The 22,526-nt window shown below is 22.3% G+C and overlaps 5 protein-coding genes across 5 annotated transcripts; all 5 read left to right on the forward strand. All coding sequences in view use genetic code 6, as the record gives it.

Annotated features, from left to right (window-relative positions):
• Positions 1-2,180: 2,180 nt before the first annotated feature.
• Positions 2,181-4,337, forward strand: TTHERM_01194750 (dynamin central region family protein; the record flags this gene model as incomplete). The annotated part of the gene is made up of 1 exon (XM_001029979.1): positions 2,181-4,337. One exon carries the CDS (start codon positions 2,181-2,183, stop codon positions 4,335-4,337), a length of 2,157 nt encoding a protein of 718 aa, XP_001029979.1.
• A 2,193-nt stretch (positions 4,338-6,530) lies between these two features.
• Positions 6,531-8,687, forward strand: TTHERM_01194760 (dynamin central region family protein; the record flags this gene model as incomplete). Its single annotated transcript, XM_001029980.3, has 1 exon — positions 6,531-8,687. The coding sequence occupies one exon, from the start codon at positions 6,531-6,533 to the stop codon at positions 8,685-8,687; it is 2,157 nt and encodes a 718-aa protein (XP_001029980.1).
• Positions 8,688-10,848: 2,161 nt separating this feature from the next.
• Positions 10,849-13,002, forward strand: TTHERM_01194780 (dynamin central region family protein; the record flags this gene model as incomplete). Its single annotated transcript, XM_001029982.1, has 1 exon — positions 10,849-13,002. The coding sequence occupies one exon, from the start codon at positions 10,849-10,851 to the stop codon at positions 13,000-13,002; it is 2,154 nt and encodes a 717-aa protein (XP_001029982.1).
• A 2,950-nt stretch (positions 13,003-15,952) lies between these two features.
• Positions 15,953-17,539, forward strand: TTHERM_01194800 (Serine/Threonine kinase domain protein; the record flags this gene model as incomplete). The annotated part of the gene is made up of 1 exon (XM_001029984.2): positions 15,953-17,539. The coding sequence occupies one exon, from the start codon at positions 15,953-15,955 to the stop codon at positions 17,537-17,539; it is 1,587 nt and encodes a 528-aa protein (XP_001029984.2).
• A 2,492-nt stretch (positions 17,540-20,031) lies between these two features.
• On the forward strand, positions 20,032-22,164 carry TTHERM_01194810 (dynamin central region family protein; the record flags this gene model as incomplete). Its single annotated transcript, XM_001029985.2, has 1 exon — positions 20,032-22,164. One exon carries the CDS (start codon positions 20,032-20,034, stop codon positions 22,162-22,164), a length of 2,133 nt encoding a protein of 710 aa, XP_001029985.2.
• Positions 22,165-22,526: the final 362 nt, after the last annotated feature.

The following is a 22,526-nucleotide window of genomic DNA, read 5'->3' on the forward strand; positions in this document are numbered from 1 at the left end:
ATAAATTTTTAACTTGAATACTTTATTTTTAAATATAAATTTCTATGAAAAGATATAGCAATTTACTATTTTAAAAATGCTTGATCGCTGATAATGAGTGATCAAGCAAATAAATTTATTAATAAAAAAAATAAAATTTCATATTAATTTAAAATAGATTTCTAAAAACAAAATAAAAAAAATTAATGATAATTTATTTTGATTTTTAATAGTGCGTGGATTCAAAAAAATTAATAAAAATTACAAAAACTCTGCTCAAAATATAATTTTTGACAAAAGCCATTTGTCAATTATAAAATCTAATATATACCCCTGATTATAATCAATAAAATATTTGTCGTCAACATCAAATTAAAAATTCATTCAAAAACTTATAAATTAGATGCAACAAAGCACAAAAAAATATCAAAATTTTTCATAATTTTTATTTAATTCCATTTTAGCAAAAACAGAAAATACTTCCTAAAATATTGTTTATTTTTGATAATTATGTATTTGAACAAATAAATAATCACCATTTCAAAATAAATGATTTAACCAAAATTAAAAGTTTTAAGTGTAAGATAATTAAAATTATATAATTCAATATATATTTTTAAGAAGATAAAAGTAAAATTTTAATAGTTATTGTGCCTTTAAAAAAAGAAAAAAGAAAGAAAGAAATAAATTAGTTTTAGGTTTTAGGAATACAAAAGCTTTTTTTCGTCATTTTTTAGCTATAACATAAACTAAATTAGTAATTATTTTTTTCTAGTTAAGTACGTCATTACCAAGATATTTTAGCTTAAAAGCAATAAATTATCTATATATCACATATTAAGATACTCTCAAATGAGTTATTTTCATTACTATAAATCTCCATTTGAAAATAGAAAGCTACGCTACATTCTTCAAAAATATGTTTTTATATAAGAACAGACCATTTTTTACCAGCTTCATCTTATAATTTTATTCTTTTTAATAGCTTTTGTGATAAATTATATTTAATTTTATCTCAAATAAACTATTTCTTGCCTAAAAAATGTGAAATAAAATTGATAGTTTTAATTAATTTTTTGGAAATAAATTTATTGAATCATCCAATATTATTTTATCAATGATGTATTTATTATATGAAGACCTATTCTAATATTTAATTCCATTTATAATAAACCTTACATTTCCTCTTAAAATAAAAAGGAAAACAAAATAATTTATCAATACATAATATACTTAAATTTTGAGATAAAATTCTTTTGTCAAAAAAGTTAAGTAAGTTTTCTTTCAAATTTACAATATTGATTAAAATCTTTTTAATAAATAAAAATAGATCAAACACAATTTTTATCAGGAAAAGATATTTAATTGAGATATGAAGCACTTATTGTTTCTACTTAATTACAAAAAAATTAATTAAAAATTTGTGTAATATCTTAAATCAAGATTCTTCCTGAATAGAAAATAGCTCAAATTTTAAAATAATCACCAATCAATGTTAGAATTTTATAAACAATAAGCTTTGGATGATTAAAAATTCATTGATAAATATGCTTGGTAAAATAAATATATAGTGTTAAAAGAAAATATTTGCCGGTCATTGTTAAAAATTCAATATTTTAGTTTTAATTTTTATTCTACCTATGTATTCTATTTGTATGTAGCCTTGAAAAAGACAGTACTCTAGGGTACTATACTTATATATATAAAAGAAATAAAAGATGAAATGATTTGTTATAAATTTTATTTGCTTAACTTAAAACTTGAGATAAAAATTTTTATTTATAAGAATAATATGTGAAATTTTATTGATTGAATTTTTATTATTTATTGTAAGATAGATTGTATGGTTGCACAAAATTGTAATAATTATTACGTCTATTAAAAATCTGAGATAAAACACTTTTATTCATCAGAATAGTATTTACACTTACATTTTCTTAATTAAATTTGTTTGTTGATTTTGATTGGTAAATTGACCTTCCTATTAGTGAAATAAACATATAAAATTGAAAATTATTTGATAGATTATTACTTCTAATTAAAAGTTTGAGATAAAACACTTTTTTAAAATAAAAAATATTTGGTATCTTACATTTTATTTTTTGGATATTTTTTTTATTATAAAAAGAGATAAAAATAAATAATAATGATTAAATATTTTAAAATAAAAACAAAAAGAAAAAGAAAAAAAAAGCATAAAAATGACTAGCAGTGTTTCTACAAATAGCTTTCAAAACATTAAAGAAGTTATCAAGGTTGTAAATAATCTTAGAGATTTTGGAGTAGAATCTGATAAAATTGAGCTTCCTAAAATAGTAGTTATTGGTGTTTAATCTTCTGGTAAGTCTTCACTTCTAGAGTAAATTGTCTAGATAGACTTTTTACCTAGAGGTACTGGAGTAGTGACTCGTTGTCCTTTAGAAATAAGACTCATTGAAGTAACCAGCTATGCTAAAGATTTTAAGCCCTACGCTTACTTTTTTGAAGAAAGAAGCAAAACATATGAAAATTTTGAAGAAGTAAAAAAAAGAATTGAAACAATTACAAAGGAGCAAGCTGGAGTAGGTAAAAAGATTGTTGATCAAGCAATAACTTTGACTATCTTCTAGACTAAATGCCCTACTTTGACTTTAATTGATTTACCAGGTATGACTTTGAATTCTATCGAAGACTAGGTCGATGTAGAAAAAGTTACTCAAGACATGACTTTAAAATACATCAAAGAAGAAACCACAATTATCCTTTGTGTTATTCCTATCAACTAGGATTTAGAAAACTCTCTTGCTTTGAAGCTTGCTAGAAATGTTGACAAAGATGGTAATCGTACTATCGGAGTACTTACTATGATAGATATAATGAATCCAGGCACAAATTGTGAGAAAGTGTTAAGAAATTAGTAAATTCCACTTAAGCATAGATATTATGGTATGAAACCTCGTAATTAAAATGATATAAATAACAATATCTCAGTTGAATAAGCTATACAAAATGAATAAGAATATTTTTCAAACCATGAAGTTTACAAAGAGTTTGCTGATTATACTGGTACAGCTGCCCTAACTCATAAACTTTCTACATTTCTGGATAGCCACATTCGTCACTTTTTGCCAGATATTTTTAAAAAGATCTATTCTACTCTTCTTTAAAGAATAGAGCAAAGAAAAAAATTAGGCAATCCTTTCCCTACTGATATCAACAAATAGTAAAAAGAGCTGAGAGATATAATTAACAAATCTTTAAATATTTTCAAGCAAGCTATATAAGACTTTGATTTAACTGAAGTTGAAAATATTGAAAAAATCTAAGTTGGAGAAAGAATGGGTAGAAATTATGTTGACTATTTAATGGATCATTATTCAGAATAAAATAGAGAATTATTCATTCATTCTCTCAAAAATGTTGATATGAAAAAAGTCTAGCACGAACTTTAGAAGTTTAGAATTCCTGTTAACGGATTTATTCCTTTCTAGGCCATCCAATCTTAAATAAGATAGTATGTAAGTAATTATGAGCACAAAGCCAAGGAGTTGCTTGAAAGTATAAAGGAATATTTAAAGAAAGTACTATATTTCTGCATTGATTAGTATCCTTATCCTAACCACTTTATCAAGAAAATGATTTAAGATCTACTTTCAAAGTATATTACAAAAGAATTTAAATTAACTAAAGCTCATATCGAAACAACATTCAAGTGCTATAAAGAATCCATATATTCAAAAACTATTGATGTTCATGGATCTGAAACTAAGATAAAATAATCTTTTGTTATTAATTAATCAGACGCTAATTAGAAAAAATCTCTTTATGAATATATTACTAAAAACAAAAATTTCATGAAATGGACTATTTTTGATGTAATGCATAAATCAGAATAGCTGTCTGATAAAACCATTCTAAACTCAGAATATAATGATGCTATATTGAAGACTGATGAAAAATACAATACTGACGAAATTATGAGATATTCTATCATATTTTTTTAATATATGGATAACTTTAGAAAATAGATCAGTGATCAAATTCCACAATTCATATAGACTTTATTTATCAGCAGTCTATGTAATTCACTCTTCTTAAATGTTGTAAACGATATTTTCAGCAACGAATGCAAAGAAGCTATGGAAAAAAATCTTAAAGAAGATGCTAGATTGACTGAAGAAAGAAAGATTGTAGCTTAATCTCTCAAAAAACTTAAAAAAGCTTACATAACACTTAAATCCCTATAAGAAAAAAGCTTTGATTACTATTCATCAAGCTCTGTAACTTGTGAAAGTGAAGATCTTGTTTTACATTTTGAATGTGAAGACACCTATTATGATGATGAAGATGATGAAGATTCTATCACAACTGTGTTTTGATTAAAAAAATTTAATAATTTTAAATTGCTATTATTTAATATTACTATTAAAATATTAAAATGTTTTTTATTTTAAATATTTCATAAATTTTTTTAATAAACCTGAATATTTTTAAAAATTGTTTTATTTTTTAGAAATATATTTTTTAAACAAGAAACTTTTCTTACTGAGAAATTTCTCGATTCATTTAACAAAGATAGAGTAATTAATAGTAAATAAATATATTTTGATATTATTACTCATATCTTACAATAGCTTACTACAACCTACCTTAAAATGTTAATACTATTATTATGATAACAATTTAAATATTTTGAAATTTGAACTTAACACTTTTAAATTAAATTAAATTATTTAACTAAATGCAAGATATAATAAAAAATATAATACAATATATATTTTTCAGAAGATAAAAGTAAATTTTTGAAAGTAACTATGCATGAAAGAAAAAAATATAATTGTTTTAGGATGAAAAAAAGATATTTTTTTTTTATTTTTTAGCAGATAAAATAAACTAAATTAGCAATTATTTTGTTTCTAATTAAGTTGGTCATTACGCCAAGATATTTTAGCTTAAATGTAATAAATTATTTTATATCACATTTTAAGATACTCTCAAATAAGTAATCTTAATCAATTAGAAAATATTTCCATTTGTAATAAAAAAGCTTTTTATTTATTCCTCAAAAATGTGTTTTTTTATATAAGTATAGATCATTTTATGGCAACTTCATCTGATAATTTTATACTTTTTTATTGCTTTTGTGATAAATTATTTTTATTTTTTTCAAATGATCTATTTCTTGCCTAAAAAATGTGTAATAAAATTGATAATTAATTTTAGTAAAAATGTTAAAACGACTGAAGCTTTAATTATTTTTTGAAAATAGCATTATTTAATCATCCAAAAGATTATTTTATGAATGATTTATTTATCGTATTAACCCTATTATAATATTTAATTCCATCATAAATTTCGTCTTAATGTAAAAAGCATTACAAAATAATTTATGAAATAATAAAAACAATTCAAAGTTGAGATAAAATACTTTTGTCAATAAAATCAAGTAATTTTTCTTACATAGTTATATGTTCTTCATTAAAATCTTTTTGATAAATAAACATTGATCAAAGATTATTTTTATCAGGAAAAGATATTTAATTTAAATATGAAGAAATTATTATTTCTACTTAATTACAAATGAATTAATTAAGAATTTGTATTTATTTCATAAATCTAAATTATTCGTGCAAAGAAAATAAATCAAATTTTAAAATTAATTTGCAAATAGGTATTAGTATTTTATAAATAATAAATAAGCTTTTGATTATTAAAATTTTTTGATAAATATGTTTTGCAAAATAAATATATGGTGTGTCAAGAAAATATTTGCAATTGAAAAATACAATATTTCATTTTTAATTTTTATTGCTATATCCAACATTCTAATTTTTTATTAATTAGACAATTCATCTTTTCCTGACACCCTATATTTAAGTAATTTTAAATCTATTTTTTTTATAGAGTATCATTCATTCAATATTATGAATAAATAATTATATAATTAGCATAATAATTTCTATTTTTATATTAGATTCTCTAGATAATAATATGCTCTTAATAAAAATAGAGACAAATATTAAATGGTTTGTAAAAAAAAATATTTGCTTAACTAAAAATTTGAGATAAAAACTTTTTAATTAAAAGGAAAATATATAAAATTTTCTTGATTGAATTTTTATTTTTATCATATGATTGCATAGTTGGGAAAATAGGAAAAAAGACTTAATTTTGATATAATAAAATACAAAATAATTTGAATATTTTGATATGCTAGCGTATTTTTTATTGCAAACATTTTTATTTCTATTAAAAAATCTGAGATAAAACACTTTTATTATTAAGAATAATATTTACACTTACATTTCCTTAATTAAATTTGTTTAGTTAACCATAATTGGTAGATTAAATTTCCTATTAATGAGATAAACTTATAAATTCCGAATCATTTGATAGAATCATTATTTCTAATTAAAAACCTGAGATACAACACTTTTAAAAAATAAAAAATATTTGGAGTCTTACATTTTCTATTTTGGATATTTTTTTTATTTTAAAAAGAGATAAAAATAAATAATAATAATTAAATTTTTAAGAATAAAAACAAAAAGTAAAAAAAAAAAGCAAAAAAAATGACAAGCAGTGTTTCTACAAATAGCTTTCAAAACATTAAAGAAGTTATCAAGGTTGTAAATAATCTTAGAGATTTTGGAGTAGAATCTGATAAAATTGAGCTTCCTAAAATAGTAGTTATTGGTGTTTAATCTTCAGGTAAGTCTTCACTTCTAGAGTAAATTGTCTAGATAGACTTTTTACCTAGAGGTACTGGAGTAGTGACTCGTTGTCCTTTAGAAATAAGACTCATTGAAGTAACCAGCTATGCTAAAGATTTTAAGCCCTACGCTTACTTTTTTGAAGAAAGAAGCAAAACATATGAAAATTTTGAAGAAGTAAAAAAAAGAATTGAAACAATTACAAAGGAGCAAGCTGGAGTAGGTAAAAAGATTGTTGATCAAGCAATAACTTTGACTATCTTCTAGACTAAATGCCCTACTTTGACTTTAATTGATTTACCAGGTATGACTTTGAATTCTATCGAAGACTAGGTCGATGTTGAAAAAGTTACTCAAGACATGACTTTAAAATACATCAAAGAAGAAACTACAATTATCCTTTGTGTTATTCCTATCAACTAGGATTTAGAAAACTCTCTTGCTTTGAAGCTTGCTAGAAATGTTGATAAAACTGGTAGTCGTACTATTGGAGTACTTACTATGATAGATATAATGAATCCAGGCACAAATTGTGAGAAAGTGTTAAGAAATTAGTAAATTCCACTTAAGCATAGATATTATGGTATGAAACCTCGTAATTAAAATGATATAAATAACAATATCACAGTTGAATAAGCTATAAAAAATGAATAAGAATATTTTTCAAACCATGAAGTTTACAAAGAGTTTGCTGATTATACTGGCACAGCTGCCTTAACTCATAAACTTTCTACATTATTAGATAGTCACATTCGTCACTTTTTGCCAGATATTTTTAAAAAGATCTATTCTACTCTTCTTTAAAGAATAGAGTCAAGAAAAAAATTAGGCGATCCTTTCCCTACTGATATCAACAAATAGTAAAAAGAGCTGAGAGATATAATTAACAAATCTTTAAATATTTTCAAACAAGCTATGTAAGACTTTGATTTAACTGAAGTTGAAAATATTGAAAAAATCTAAGTTGGAGAAAGAATGGGTAGAAATTATGTTGACTTTTTAATGGATCATTATTCAGAATAAAATAGAGAATTATTCATTCAATCTCTCAAAAATGTTGATATGAAAAAAGTCTAGCACGAACTTTAGAAGTTTAGAATTCCTGTTAACGGATTTATTCCTTTCTAGGCCCTCCAATCTTAGATAAGATAGCATGTAAGTCACTATGAGCACAAAGCCAAGGAGTTGCTTGAAAGTATAAAGGAATATTTAAAGAAAGTACTATATTTCTGCATTGATTAGTATCCTTATCCTAACCACTTTATAAAGAAAATGATTTAAGATCTAGTTTCAAAGTATATTACAAAAGAATTTAAATTAACTAAAGCTCATATCGAAACAACATTCAAATGCTATAAAGAATCCATATATTCAACAACGATTGATGTTCATGGCTATGAAACTAATTTAAAGTAATCTTTTGTTATTAATTCTTTGGTCGCTAATTAGAAAAAATCTGTTTATGAATATATTACTAAAAACACAAATTTCATGAAATGGACTATTTTTGATATAATTCATAAATCAGAATAGCTGTCAGGAAAAACCATTTCAAGCTCAGAATATAATGATGTTGTATTGAAGACTGACGAAAAATACAATACTGACGAAATTATGAGATATTCTATCATATTTTATTAATATTTGGAAAACTTTAGAAAATAGATCAGTGATTAAATTCCATAATTCATATAGACTTTATTTATCAACAGTCTATGTAATTCACTCTTCTTAAATGTTGTAAACGATATTTTCAGCAATGAATGCAAAGAAGCTATGGAAAAAAATCTTAAAGAAGATGCTAGATTGACTGAAGAAAGAAAGATTGTAGCTTAATCTCTCAAAAAGCTTAAAAAAGCTTACATAACACTTAAATCCCTATAAGAAAAAAGCTTTGATTACTATTCATCAAGCTCTGTAACTTGTGAAAGTGAAGATCTTGTTTTACATTTTGAATGTGAAGACACCTATTATGATGATGAAGATGATGAAGATTCTATCACAACTGTGTTTTGATTAAAAACATTTAATAATTTTGAAATATTTGTTTTTTAATTTGCTAATATAAAATTAATTTTAATGTTTTTATTAAATATATATTTTAAAATGTTTTGTTTTAAATATTTGATAAATTTTTTTAATAGACATGAATATTAAAAAAAAATGTTTTATTTATTAGAAATATATTTTTTAAACAAGAAACTTTTCTTACTGAGAAACATCTCGATTCATTTAAAAAACACTGAGCAATTAATAGTAAATAAATATATTTTGATGTTTATTACTCATATCTTCCAAAAAACTTACTACAACCTACCTTAAAATGTTAATACTATTATTGTGATAACTATTTAAATATTTTGAATTTTTGAGCTTAAATAACCAAATAACAAATAACGAAAATTTAAATTTAAGAATAGACGTTCTATTGCTATTTGTGGTATATTTTTTCTGTAACTAACAATCTGCCTGTAAAATTTATTTTTAAATTATTTTAATAACTTTTAATGAGTAATTGAAATTTTTATTTTATTTAATAAAAATTAAAAAATAACTTATTAATTAGTTAAAAATTAATATTATTTTTTCTTTCTTTCTTTTTTTCTTTCTTTCTTTCTTTCTTTTTTTATTTATACAGATTAATTAATTTATGAAAAAAGAAATTATTAATGTTTATAATTTTATTCATAATTCATTTTTAAATTCATTGTTTCTCAATATTTTTTAATTTAAAATAAAATTTTTACTTTATTTTTTTTTATGCTTAAATTTTACATTTTATTTTTTATTCTTTTCACAAATATACATGCAAGTATACAATTAATTTTTGCAAATAAAAAAATTAACTGCCAATTTTTAGTGGATATTTCTGAAATGAGTCTCTCTTTAATGTGTCTAATAGCTTTCTGTTCTTTTTTAGTTAGTTTTTAGTGTATTTTCCTCTTTTATGGATAAAAAAAAAATTTATTTAGTCATTTTTCATCTGATGACATAAACGATGACATAAAATAAATTAGCAATTATTTGTTTCTAAATAAGTTCATCATAATCCCAAGATATCACATTTTAAGATACTCTTAAATAAGTAATCTTCATCAATTAGAAAATACTTCTATTTGAAATTAAAAAGCTATTTATTTATTACTCAAAAATATGTTTTTATATAAGTTATTATCATTATCTGGCTACTTCATCTGATAATTTTATGTTTTTTTATTGCTTTTATAATAAATTATTTTAATTGTTTTCAAATTATTTATTTCTTGTCTAAAAAATATGAAATAAAATTGATAATTAATTTTAGTAAAAATGCTAAAATGATTTAAGGTTTAATTACTATTTAGGAATAGTGCTATTTAATCATCCAAAAGATTATTTTATGAATGATTCATTTGTTGTATTACTGTCTATTCTAATTTTTAATCCCATCAATGATAAATCATACATTTCTTCTTAATGTAAAAAGCAATACAAATAATTTATGAAATCATAAAAATACTTCAAATTGAGAGAAAATACTTTTGTCAATAAAATCAAGTAAGTTACATATTAATTATTAAAATTTTTTTGATAAATAAAAATAGATCAAAGATTATTTTTATCTGGAAAAGATGTATTTGAAATATGAGGTACTCATTATTTCTACTTAATTACAAATCAATTTTATTTCTTAAATCAAGATTTTCTCTGCAAAGAAAATAACTGAAATTTGAAAATTAATTCACAAATAGATATTAGCATTTTATAAATAATAAACTTTTTATAATTAAATTCTTTGATAAATATACTTCACAAAATAAATATACAGTGTGTCAAGAAAATATTTTCAAGTCAAAAATACAATATTATATTTTTATAGTAATATCTTTTCCTTTTTCCTGAGACCTTATATTTTAGTAATTTTAATTTATTTTTTTATAGATTACCTACTTTCAATATTATACATAAATAATGATGTAATTAGCATAAATTTCTATTTTTATATCATCAGAACAAATATTTTTTAACAAATCATTTAATATTTAATTTCTTTTTCTATAAATAGGATATTATTTATAGTAATAAAAAAAATTTGGAGTCTTACATTTTCTTTTTTGGATATTTTTTTATTATAAAAAGAGATAAAAATAAGTAATAATAATTAAACTTTTAAAAATAAAAATAAAAAGTAAAAAAAATGACTAGCAGTGTTTCTACAAACAGCTTTCAAAATATTAAAGAAGTTATCAAGGTTATAAATAATCTTAGAGATTTTGGAGTAGAATCTGATAAGATCGAGCTTCCTAAAATAGTTGTTATAGGTGTTTAATCTTCAGGTAAGTCTTCACTTCTAGAGTAAATTGTCTAGATAGACTTTTTACCTAGAGGAACTGGAGTAGTGACTCGTTGTCCTTTAGAAATAAGACTCATTGAAGTAAGCAACTATGGTAAAAATTTTAAGCCCTTCGCTTACTTTTTTGAAGAAAGAAACATAACATATGATGATTTTGAAGAAGTAAAATAAAGAATTGAAATAATTACAAAGGAGCTAGCTGGAGAAGGTAAAAAGATTGTTGATGAAACAATAACTTTGACTATCTTCTAGACTAATTGCCCTACTTTGACTTTAATTGATTTACCAGGTATGACTTTGAATTCTATCGAAGACTAGGAAGATGTAGAAATAGTTACTCAAGAAATGACTTTAAAATACATCTAAGAAGAAACCACAATTATCCTTTGTGTAATTCCTATCAACTCAGATTTAGAAAACTCTCTTGCTTTGAAGCTTTCTAGAAATGTTGATAAAGTTGGTAGTCGTACTATTGGAGTACTTACTATGATAGATATAATGAATCCAGGTACAAATTGTGAGAAAGTGTTAAGAAATTAGTAAATTCCACTTAAGCATAGATATTACGGTATGAAACCTCGTAATTAAAAAGATATAAATAATAATGTCACTGTTGAATTAGCCATACAAAATGAGTATGAATATTTCTCAAACCATGAAATTTACAAAGAATTTGCTGATTATACTGGTACAGCTGCCTTGACTCATAAACTTTCTACATTATTGGATAGCCACATTCGTCACTTTTTGCCAGATATTTTTAAAAAGATCTATTCTACTCTTCTTTAAAGAATAGAGTCAAGAAAAAAATTAGGCAATCCTTTCCCTACCGATATCAACAAATAATAAAAAGAGTTAAGAGACATAATTAACAAATCTTTAAATGTTTTCAAGCAAATTATATAAGACTTTGATCTAGTTGAAGTTGAAAATATTGAAAAAATTTAAATTGAAGACAAAATGGGTAGAAATTATGTTGATTATTTAATGGATAATTATTCAGAATAAAATAGAGAACTATTCATTCAATCTCTCAAAAACGTTGAAATGAAAAAAGTCTAGCACGAACTTTAGAAGTTTAGAATTCCTGTTAACGGATTTATTCCTTTCTAAGCCTTATAATCTTAGATTAGATAGTACATAAGCAACTATGAGCACAAAGCCAAGGAGTTACTTGAAAATATAAAGGAATATTTAAAGAAAGTACTATATTTCTGCATTGATTAGTATCCTTATCCTAATCACTTTATCAAGAAAATGATTTAAGATCTACTTTCAAAGTATATTACAAAAGAATTTAAATTTACTAAAGCTCATATCGAAACAACATTCAAGTGCTATAAAGAATCCATATATTCAAAAACGATTGATGTTCATGGCTCTGAAACTAAGATAAAGTAATCTTTTGTCACTAATTCTTTAGACACCAATTAAAAAATGTCTGTTTATGAACATATTACTAAAAACACAAATTTCATGAAATTGACTATTTTTGATGTAATGTATAAATCAGAATAGCTGTAAGGAAAAACAATTTAACACAAAGAATATAATGATGTTGTATTGAAGACAGATGAAAAATATAATACTGACGAAATTATGAGATATTCTATCATATTTTATCAATATATGGATAACTTTAGAAAATAGATCAGTGATCAAATTCCATAATTCATATAGACTTTATTTATCAACAGTCTATGTGATTCACTCTTTTTAAATGTTGTAAACTCTATTTTTAGCAATGAATGCAAAGAAGCTATGGAAAAAAATCTTAAAGAAGATGCTAGATTAACTGAAGAAAGAAAAATGGTCACTTAATCTCTCAAATAACTTAAAAAAGCTTACTCAACACTTAAATCCCTATAGGAAAAAAGCTTTGATTATTATTCATCAAGCTCTGTAACTTGTGAAAGCGAAGATCTTGCTTTACATTTTGAATGTGAAGATGCATATTATGATGATGAAGATGAAAATGATTCTATAGATGTGTTTTGATTAAAACATTTAATAATTTTGAATATTTGTTTTATTTTTGCTAATATAAAATTAATTTTAATATTCATATTAAATATTTTAAGATGTTTTGTTTTAAATATTTCATAATTTTTTTAATAAGCCTAAATATTTTTTTACAAATTGTTTTATTTATTAGAAGTATTTTATTCACAATAACAAACTATTCTAGCTGAGAAATAAATTGATTCATTTATCAAACATAGAGTAACTAATTATGAATAAATTTATTATGATGTTAGTTTTTGTGGTTACTAATATCTTCCAATAGTCTACTACCTACCTAACCTACCTTAAAATGTTAATAATTTAATTGTAATAACTATTTAAATATTTAGAATTGAAGAGCTAATAAAAATTTTAGTCCAAAATTTACAATATTATAAATCAAGTAGATGGTTTAATAAAAAAAACTATTTTTAATCAAGTATTTTTTATTTAATCACTTTTTTACTGATTGTTATTAAATTTCACTTGAGTGAATATTCACAGTAAACTGATTTTCATATTTATTTTATTAATATTAATAATTTAAAGAGAATATCTATTTCATTAATATTCTTCACTAAATAAATCCTTCGATTGTCACAATTGTTCCATATTTTCTAATTAATGATGATTATAAAAAAAAAGAAGAATTAAACTTTAATCTTTTTTTTTTTATTAATTGTGTTTTACACTTTTAATAATAATCAATTCAACAAAATTAAAAGAAATACATTCACAAATAATAACAAAAAATAAAAATGGGTTGATGCTTTAGCTGCCAGAACAACAACAACAATTGTAATTCTTATCAATAAGTTAATTCAAATAGAAACAAGGTTTTTATGGTTGAAATAGAATATTGGTAAGAAGGAGGATATGAAGTTGATGCTTCTTAAAAAATAAACAATATTAAATAAATGTATCCATTTATCCACTATTAATTTACTCCAGTTTCTAACGAAAAAGCTTTCAACATCTACTTGAGTGACATTAATAATTCCCAAAAAAGGTTTTTGTTTTATTCTCGTTAGGAGCATAAATTGTGGGATGGAAGCCAAACTACTAATTCACAGTATCTAAACTACTTAAAACAGTTTGTAGATGCTAACTTTTGAATATTTTATAAATCAATTTATTATTCCATTTAAAAATGAAGATAAAAACTAAAAAGACTCACATGAAGGAGAGTATCTAAAAACAAGTATGATACAATCCTGAAAAAATCCAAAAAAGTCTCTTTTTTTTTCTTTCTTCAACATAATAAATGAATAAAATTATAAATAAAATAAAAAACTGTAATTTTGTAATTGATAGTCAAATATATATTTCACAAGTATTAATTATAATCTCTTCAGTTGTTAAAAATATTTAGTCTTTATAAATGTTAGAGTTAAATATCAAATAAATGTATCATAAAATAGATTAAAATATCATTAATGATGGACATTTTACTTTTTATTTTATTTATAGTATATTAATTAGTATCTTTAATTCTTCAAAAAAAAAACTTCAATTTAATATTGATACAATATTAATTTTTTTTATGATAAGTCGCCTAAAACTAAAATATTCTTCTTTACTTATATATCTTAATATTTATTATGATCAAAGTTTTTATAGAGTCATCAAAATTGCCAGCTTATTAAATTTTAACTGCAATTTTTTTAGAATTTTACACTTTGGTTTTTTAATTAATAAAAAACAAACAAACAAATTTTTGCAAATTTTTTGACCAAACTAAATTCAATTAAAGTAAGGAAAATTCGAATAAATAAATAAATTTGCTTAATATTTCATTATTTTCTTAATGCTTATTTTTTCTTTCACTCTTCTTTATTTAATTAAAGCTAAATATTTTTAAAAAAATCAATTATATTTTGCAAGTAGAATATTTTTTTAATAGATACAAATTTTATTTTTTAGTGGTTTAATAATAGTAACTTCAAAATAATGATAGCCTTTTATGGGCATAGGCTTAAATTTATCATAAATATGAAATGAAATATTATGATTTCTTTATTTTATTTAAAATTTTCTATTAAAAAATTATGGTACATAAAAAATTTATTATTACTTTTAAAACTAAAATATCTTTATTGAAAGGTTTGTTTTATTTTAGGTTAATTGTAGTTATAAAGAGTATATTTTTATAAAATACATGGTAATTGTATGAATAGTACATTAGGAGAAACTTGACCATTCCTTATAAATTTGGGTACTGCACACTCTATTCGTACAATACAGTAGAAACTTCAGATTTATTATAGAGAACAAAATGCAATATCTTGTGTATCCTATTAATTTTGCAAGAAATTTTTTAAAAGTTAAAATTGAGAGAGCTTAAATCTCTAATTTTCACAAAAAAAGAGATTAGAGTAATTATTTTTTTTATCATTTGAAAGTTTTATAAATGAATGAATCATAGAGTTGTGAGTAAGCTAGAACAGCTTTTAATTAATTTTTTGTATTGAAATCTTCAAAATGAGTTAGATAAATATAAAGCAAAGGATAAGTAAAAATAAAAAAGCAAAAATAAAAATTGAAATTAATTTAATTAATAATTGTGTGGTTTTATATAAAATAATGAGAAGGAAGATGATAATAGCTAATTATTATAAATTATTTTTCCTTTGAATTTTTATTATTCTCTAACTTTTATAGCAGATATATTTGGTATCTTTTAAGCTAAAGAAACTCTAGTTATATCTTTTTTTTACTTTTTATCTTACAAATTATCGTTTTAAATACTAATGTTTTCAAAATTAGCTTGATAATAAATTCTGTAATTTAATCAAGAAATTTGAGTGGTTTGAAATAATTCTCAAAAAAAAAAAAAAGAGAAGAGAATTTTTTAAATTTGAAGGTAAGTTCAAAAATTAATCAATCAATCAATCAAAATTATAAAATTAAGAAATTGACAAACAATTAAAATTGATTAATAATTATGGACGCTGTAAATTAAGCTATAGAGTTAAAAGCAAAAGAATTCTTAAAGGAAAAAGGATATACTGTTTAAGTACTTCTTGGGAAGGGCTCTTTTGGTAGAGTATATAAAGCTCATGACTTTTAAAATAATAGGATTGTAGCTATTAAAGCTTTGATTCCAGATTATTAAAGAGATGAAGGGGTTTTGCTTAATTTAGTGAAATCTTTTTAAGAGATCTAAAATGCCTCTTCGATTAACTCTGAATATGTAGTAAAGATTTATGAATCCTATCTAGATAAAGATCTCTTTGTTATCTTCATTGTTTAAGAATTCTGCTCGAGGGGTAATCTAGACAAATACATGTAAGGAATACCAAATCTTACATAAAACACTTTAAAAAATATCATCATTTAGATATTAAAAGGGATAATAGATATTCATAAAAAGCAGATTATCCATTCAGATATTAAACCTGAAAATATACTTGTAGATGAAAGAGAAATTATAAAGATAGGTGATTTTGGAGAAGCAAAACAATTAAAAAAAGATAAAAACTAGACTTAAGCAACAGGAGCTTCTCCAATATTTGCTGCTCCAGAGGTAAATGATAAGAGTTTAATTTCTTTCGAATCTGACTACTACTCTGTAGGAGCGGTAATATGTATTATTTCTGGCCTGTAATATAAAGATTTGTAAATGATACAAGTTGGAGTATTACCAGATGTTAGAAACTTAAATAATAAGAATTTATTACTTTTAGCTTTTAATATGATGTCAATAAGTCCTAATAAGAGAGCTCCTTGTTCTTAAGTTTTATAGATACTTGAGTAGACAAGTAATATGAGCAGTTTTGATGCTCATAGTAGTATACAGGATTTATCAACCCAATATAATGATAGTGTTTTAGTTTTTTTTAAGTAAAATAACCATGTAGTATAAATATAATAAAATTAGAACCACTTAATAGAATTCCCTAGACCATAACTTCAAAACAAATGTTTATCCTATTTATTCTGGACAATATGGATATTATGCCCATTATTTTTAGCAGGTAATTCTATTTATTTCATGACAAAATCATGTTTTATCTTCTAACATTTAATCTTTGTAATAATCTGCTTATTGCTATCCTACTTCTCTGGTACCTCATTGTTAACAGCTGCCCTTGAATTGCCTCCAAACAGACCAAACAATATTATAGAATTTGTTTTAAACCTCGCCTTTTTTGTGTGTGGATGCCTAATTTCCTATTTAGTTCTTTTGCCATTTCCTTGTATTAATTTGTATGTATGCACATCATTTATTGATGTACGATTTAGTGAAATAGTTTACAATAGATATAATACTACTGATACTAGTGAAAACATAACTAATAAATTCTACTCAATTTGTAAAAGTGAAGAACCTGACAGAAGATATAGTCTAGAAAAGTATTTCGAATAAAATTACAGCCCTGAAATTCAAATTCAATATTATTCTGGAATATCATGGCAATAATTTCCTTTTATTATATCTACAGGTGTCATGTTTTTATGGATTTTATTACGTCTAAAATGGTATTTTTGCCCTTAATGTAAGTTTTCAAGAATCTTTAAATGTTCATGATTAAGACACAACTTTTAATAACAAATTGTGCGTAATTTAAATAAACTTAAATATATTTTAGAAATATCCTTTCTTATGGAAATAAACTACTTTTATAATTCTATATAATTGTATTATATTTCCGATTTTTATAAATATATTTTCAAAATAATTTTTACATAAACCTTTTCATAAGATATGTAGAAAAATAAATTTACTAAGGAAATTAGTTAGTTAGTTAGTTAATTAGTTAAATGAATAGATAAATAGATTGTTGTGATTCTTTTCAAAATAATAAATATAAAATAAAATAGTTTTTTAATTAACTTAAATAATAATACTGCAATAAGTGCCTATATTATCATAAGAATTAATCAATTCAATATTTTTTAAAAGAATTTGGGAATTACTAATTTTTTTAAATAATTAATATTTCCTTTTATTATTAAGTTCATATTTAATATAATAAAAATTTTATATTTGAATAATTTAAAAAATCATAAAACAGATATTTTCTTATAGAAATTAAAATAAAATTGCTTATTTATATATTTTGCTTTATAGTAAATACAGGAATTAAATTCTTGGGTTTTAATCAGCAAAATTTAAAACCACGTAGTTGTATTAAATATACTCATTCTCTAATAGCCAATAAAACAAATAAAAATATTTACTCATAATTTGTATTAATTTAGCTTAATTACTTGAAAAATTCATAAACTGTTTGTTTTTTCATCTATCTATCTATCTATCTATCTATCTATCTATCTATCTATCTATCTATCTATCTATCTATCTATCTATCTATCTATCTATCTATCTAAACTCATTCATATTTTTGATTTGATATAAAATGAAGTAAAGTATAAAAATAAAAAGTTAAATATTTAAGAAATGAATCAGTTAAATTATTTTAGAATTTCTTAAATATAAATTAATTAATTTATTTTAGATAAAAGTTGAAACCATATAGAAGATATTCATTAATATTTTTCTTAATTTATTAATTTTGTTTTTTATAAAAAAAAATAAAAAGTAAATGTATGTTAATTTCTTAAATTATTGTGTAAATTTAGTTTACAAAACTTCAATATAATAAGTATAAAATATTAAAATTTATAATATATCTAAGAAAGCACTTACAAAAGCTTTAGATAATTTTTAATTTTTATTAAAAAAAAAAAAATTAAATATATATTATTATCATTTATCTAAACTCATGTTCTTAAATAATTTATAAAATATTTATTTTATACTAAAACTTGATATAAATGTAATTAAAAAAATAATAATCGTTAAATAATTTTTAAGCTGAAATAATTGAGGTAATTTTTAATTTTATCCTTAAAATGTAAATTTAGTCTAAAAGAATAGAACTAACTAGTGAGAATCTAAACAAAAATTTATAAATTTTTAAATTTCAATAAAAAATTATGAAATAATTACTTCCTCTTAATTTTACTACTTCTTTTATTTTAATTATTTTAAATTTAAAGTTCTAGTTTTACTTAATTAATTTAGTTCTATAATTAATTTTTGCTCTTTTGCAAATCTATCAAATGTTTACTTTTTTTGAATGATCAGAAAGCTACTACAGTGAAACCTGCGTATAAACTGGAGCCTACAGTACCAAAAATTTGCCCCAAATACCATGATAAGCGCAAATGAATAATAAACAATATTATTAAATAAATTAATTGACTTAAAACAATAAATAGAAAAAGGTTATTAAATTACCAAATTATTTTGGTTTTTTTTTTGAGAAAAAGAGGAAACATATTATTATAAATAATCAAAAATTAGATATTGATTGAATTATTAAAAGTTAATAATTATGAAAACACCTAAAAATAAATAAAATATATATATATAAATACAATAAAAATTAATTTTAAGATGTATTCTGAGTGTATTTATATGTGCGAGTTTTTCTATTCTATTCCAATACAAGAATACCCAGTTTATAGATGACTTTTATAATAAAAAAGAGTAAAGTTTGGATAAAAAATTTATTCATTTTGTAACAAGTGCTCAATAAATACAGATACCCAGTTTAATAAAATTTACCTTACTATAAATTAAAATTATACAAAAAAAATTAATTTATGATATATCTCAAATTGAGATAAAATACTTTTCTCCCTAATTTAAATAAATTTTAATCTTACTATTTTGAGATTAAAAATATTTATCAAATTAGTAGCTAATTTTATATTTATATTCTTTTTTTAGCAAGTGCTCAATAAATACTGATACCTAGTTTAATAAAATTTACCGTACTATTAATTAAAATTTTTCAAAATTAATTAATTTATCATTTATCTCAAATTGAGATAAAACACTTTTCTCCCTAATTTAAATAAATTTTAATCTTACTATTTTGAGATTAAAAATATTTATCAAATTAGTAGCTAATTTCTATTTATATTCTAAATCTTTATATTTGATTTTAAAATAATTAATTAATTGTTAAAATAAATCTTAAAGAATAATAAGTACTCAAGTAAATTAAAATGACTAATACAATCGTACCTGCTAATAACTTTCAAAATATCAAAGAAGTTATCAAAGTTGTAAATAAGCTTAGAGATTTTGGAATTGAGTCTGATAAGATATAGCTTCCAAAAATTGTTGTCATTGGTGTTTAATCTTCTGGTAAATCTTCGCTTCTTGAATAAATTGTACAACTAGATTTTTTACCTAGAGGAACTGGAGTTGTCACTCGTTGCCCTTTAGAAATAAGACTCATAGAAGTTACTAATTAAGACAGTGATTTTAAGCCTTACGCTTACTTTTTCGAAGAGAGGTAAAAAATCTTTCATGATTTTGAACTAGTGAAAAAAGAGATTCAAAAGATTACAAATGATTTTGCTGGTCCAGGTAAAAAAATAGTAGATAAAGTTATTACTTTAACTATCTATTAGGCCTAATGTCCTACTTTGACTTTAATCGATTTGCCTGGTATGACTTTAAATTCTGTAGGTGACTAGAAAGATATTGAAAGAGTTACATAAGATATGACTAAAAAGTATATCATTGAAAAAACAACAATCATTCTTTGCGTTATTCCAATTAATTAAGATTTGGAAAACTCACTTGCTTTAAATCTTGCTAGATCTGTAGATGAAAATGGAGAACGTACTATTGGTGTTCTTACTATGATTGATATAATGAATCCTGGTACAAACTGTGAGAATGTGTTGAAAAATAGATAAATTCCCCTTTTGCATAGGTATTACGGTATGAAACCTCGTAGCTAAAAAGACATCAACGAAAATGTTTCAGTATAAGAAGCAATCTAAAGAGAATAATTATATTTCACTTCACATTAAATTTATTCGATGTATCCTGAGTACACAGGTACAAATGCTTTAACTAATAAGTTATCAACTTTGTTAGACAGTCATATTCGTACTTTCTTACCTTCAATCCATAAAAAAATAAAGATGACCCTTTCTGAAAGAATAAAAGAAAGATAACAATTGGGAAATGAGTTTCCTACTGAAGTTACTTAGTAACTATATGAACTAACAAATATTATTAACACATCCTTGAATTTATTTAAGCAAGCAATGACTAACTATGACGCTAGCGAAATTCAGAATATCGGTAAGATTAAAGTTGATGAAAGAGTTGGTAAAAGTTATGCAGACTTTCTGTTTGATAAGTATTTATTAATTTGTAAAAAAATATCTGAAGAATAAGTTTTTAAGGTTAAAATGAAAGACCTTATCAAGGAGCTAGGAAAATTTAGAGTTCAAGTTAATGGATTCCTTCCTTTTGAAGTTTTTGAATCTTAAATAAAGCAAAAAATAAATTTATATGAAACAGAGGCTATAGTAATTTTAGAGTAGCTGAAAGAGCATGTAAGGAAAGTATTAAATCATTGCATAGATTTATTTCCTTTCCCAAACAATAAAATAAAGAAAATAATGTAGGATATACTTTAAAACTTTGTATAAACAGAATATAATTTCACATCATCTCACATAAAAACTGCATTTTATTGCTACAAAGATTGTATTTGTTCAAAAATGATAGATATTCATGAGACTGAATCTAAATTGAAATAAAATCACGTATACCTGCAGAATGATAACCAATAGAAAAAAGTTTTATATGAGTATATTTCTAAAAATAAATCATTTATGGAATGGACTGTTTAAGAAATAATGATAAAAGCAGAAAATTTATGTAATGTTCCTATTACTATGAGTGATTTATAGAATACTTACACAAAGGCAGAAGAAAAAGTATAAAACACAGATGAAGTTTTGAGATATTCAATTATTTATTATAAATACATGGATAATTTTAGAAAATAAATCAGTGATCAAATTCCATAGTGTATTCAATCTTTATTCATTAATAGCCTTTGTAAGAATCTCATGGTAAAAGTTTTCTAAGCTATTTAGAGCAAAGAATACAAAGAAATTATAGAAAAAAACCTAAAAGAAGATGAAATAATTGCAACTAAAAGAGCAAAGGTAATTTAATCTATCTAAAAATTAGCTAAAGCAAACGATAGGCTGGAACGTTTAATCGATTAAGGCTAAAATTGCAATCACATGCTATCCACAACTTATGGTGATGAAGAAAATTATATTCACGAGTCTTTAGAAGACTCTGATGGTATTGATGATTGAATATTATACAGTTTCAAAATATAATAAAATCAGATTATAAAATATTTTTTCTTTGTAATATTTTTAAATTTTATTTTTATTTTATATTATTACCTAAATATTTGGTTTCATTTGTAAAATATTTATTTTAATAATATATTTTAAACACTTATCATGATTTAATTTCAATTTTTTTTTGTATTTTGGTCTGAATTATTTACCTATTCTTAGCTATGGATTGTTCATAAAGTGTTAAATTTAATTGATTATATAATTATTAGAAATTAATATTTAAGCAATTAACAAAATTATATAAAACTTAAAATTATTGGTTTAATTTTATTTTTGCTGTTTAATATTCTGATCTAAACAAACAATAAAAT

This window comes from Tetrahymena thermophila (assembly GCF_000189635.1).
Source record: "Tetrahymena thermophila SB210 genomic scaffold scf_8254622, whole genome shotgun sequence".
Taxonomy (NCBI): Eukaryota; Ciliophora; class Oligohymenophorea; order Hymenostomatida; family Tetrahymenidae; genus Tetrahymena; species Tetrahymena thermophila.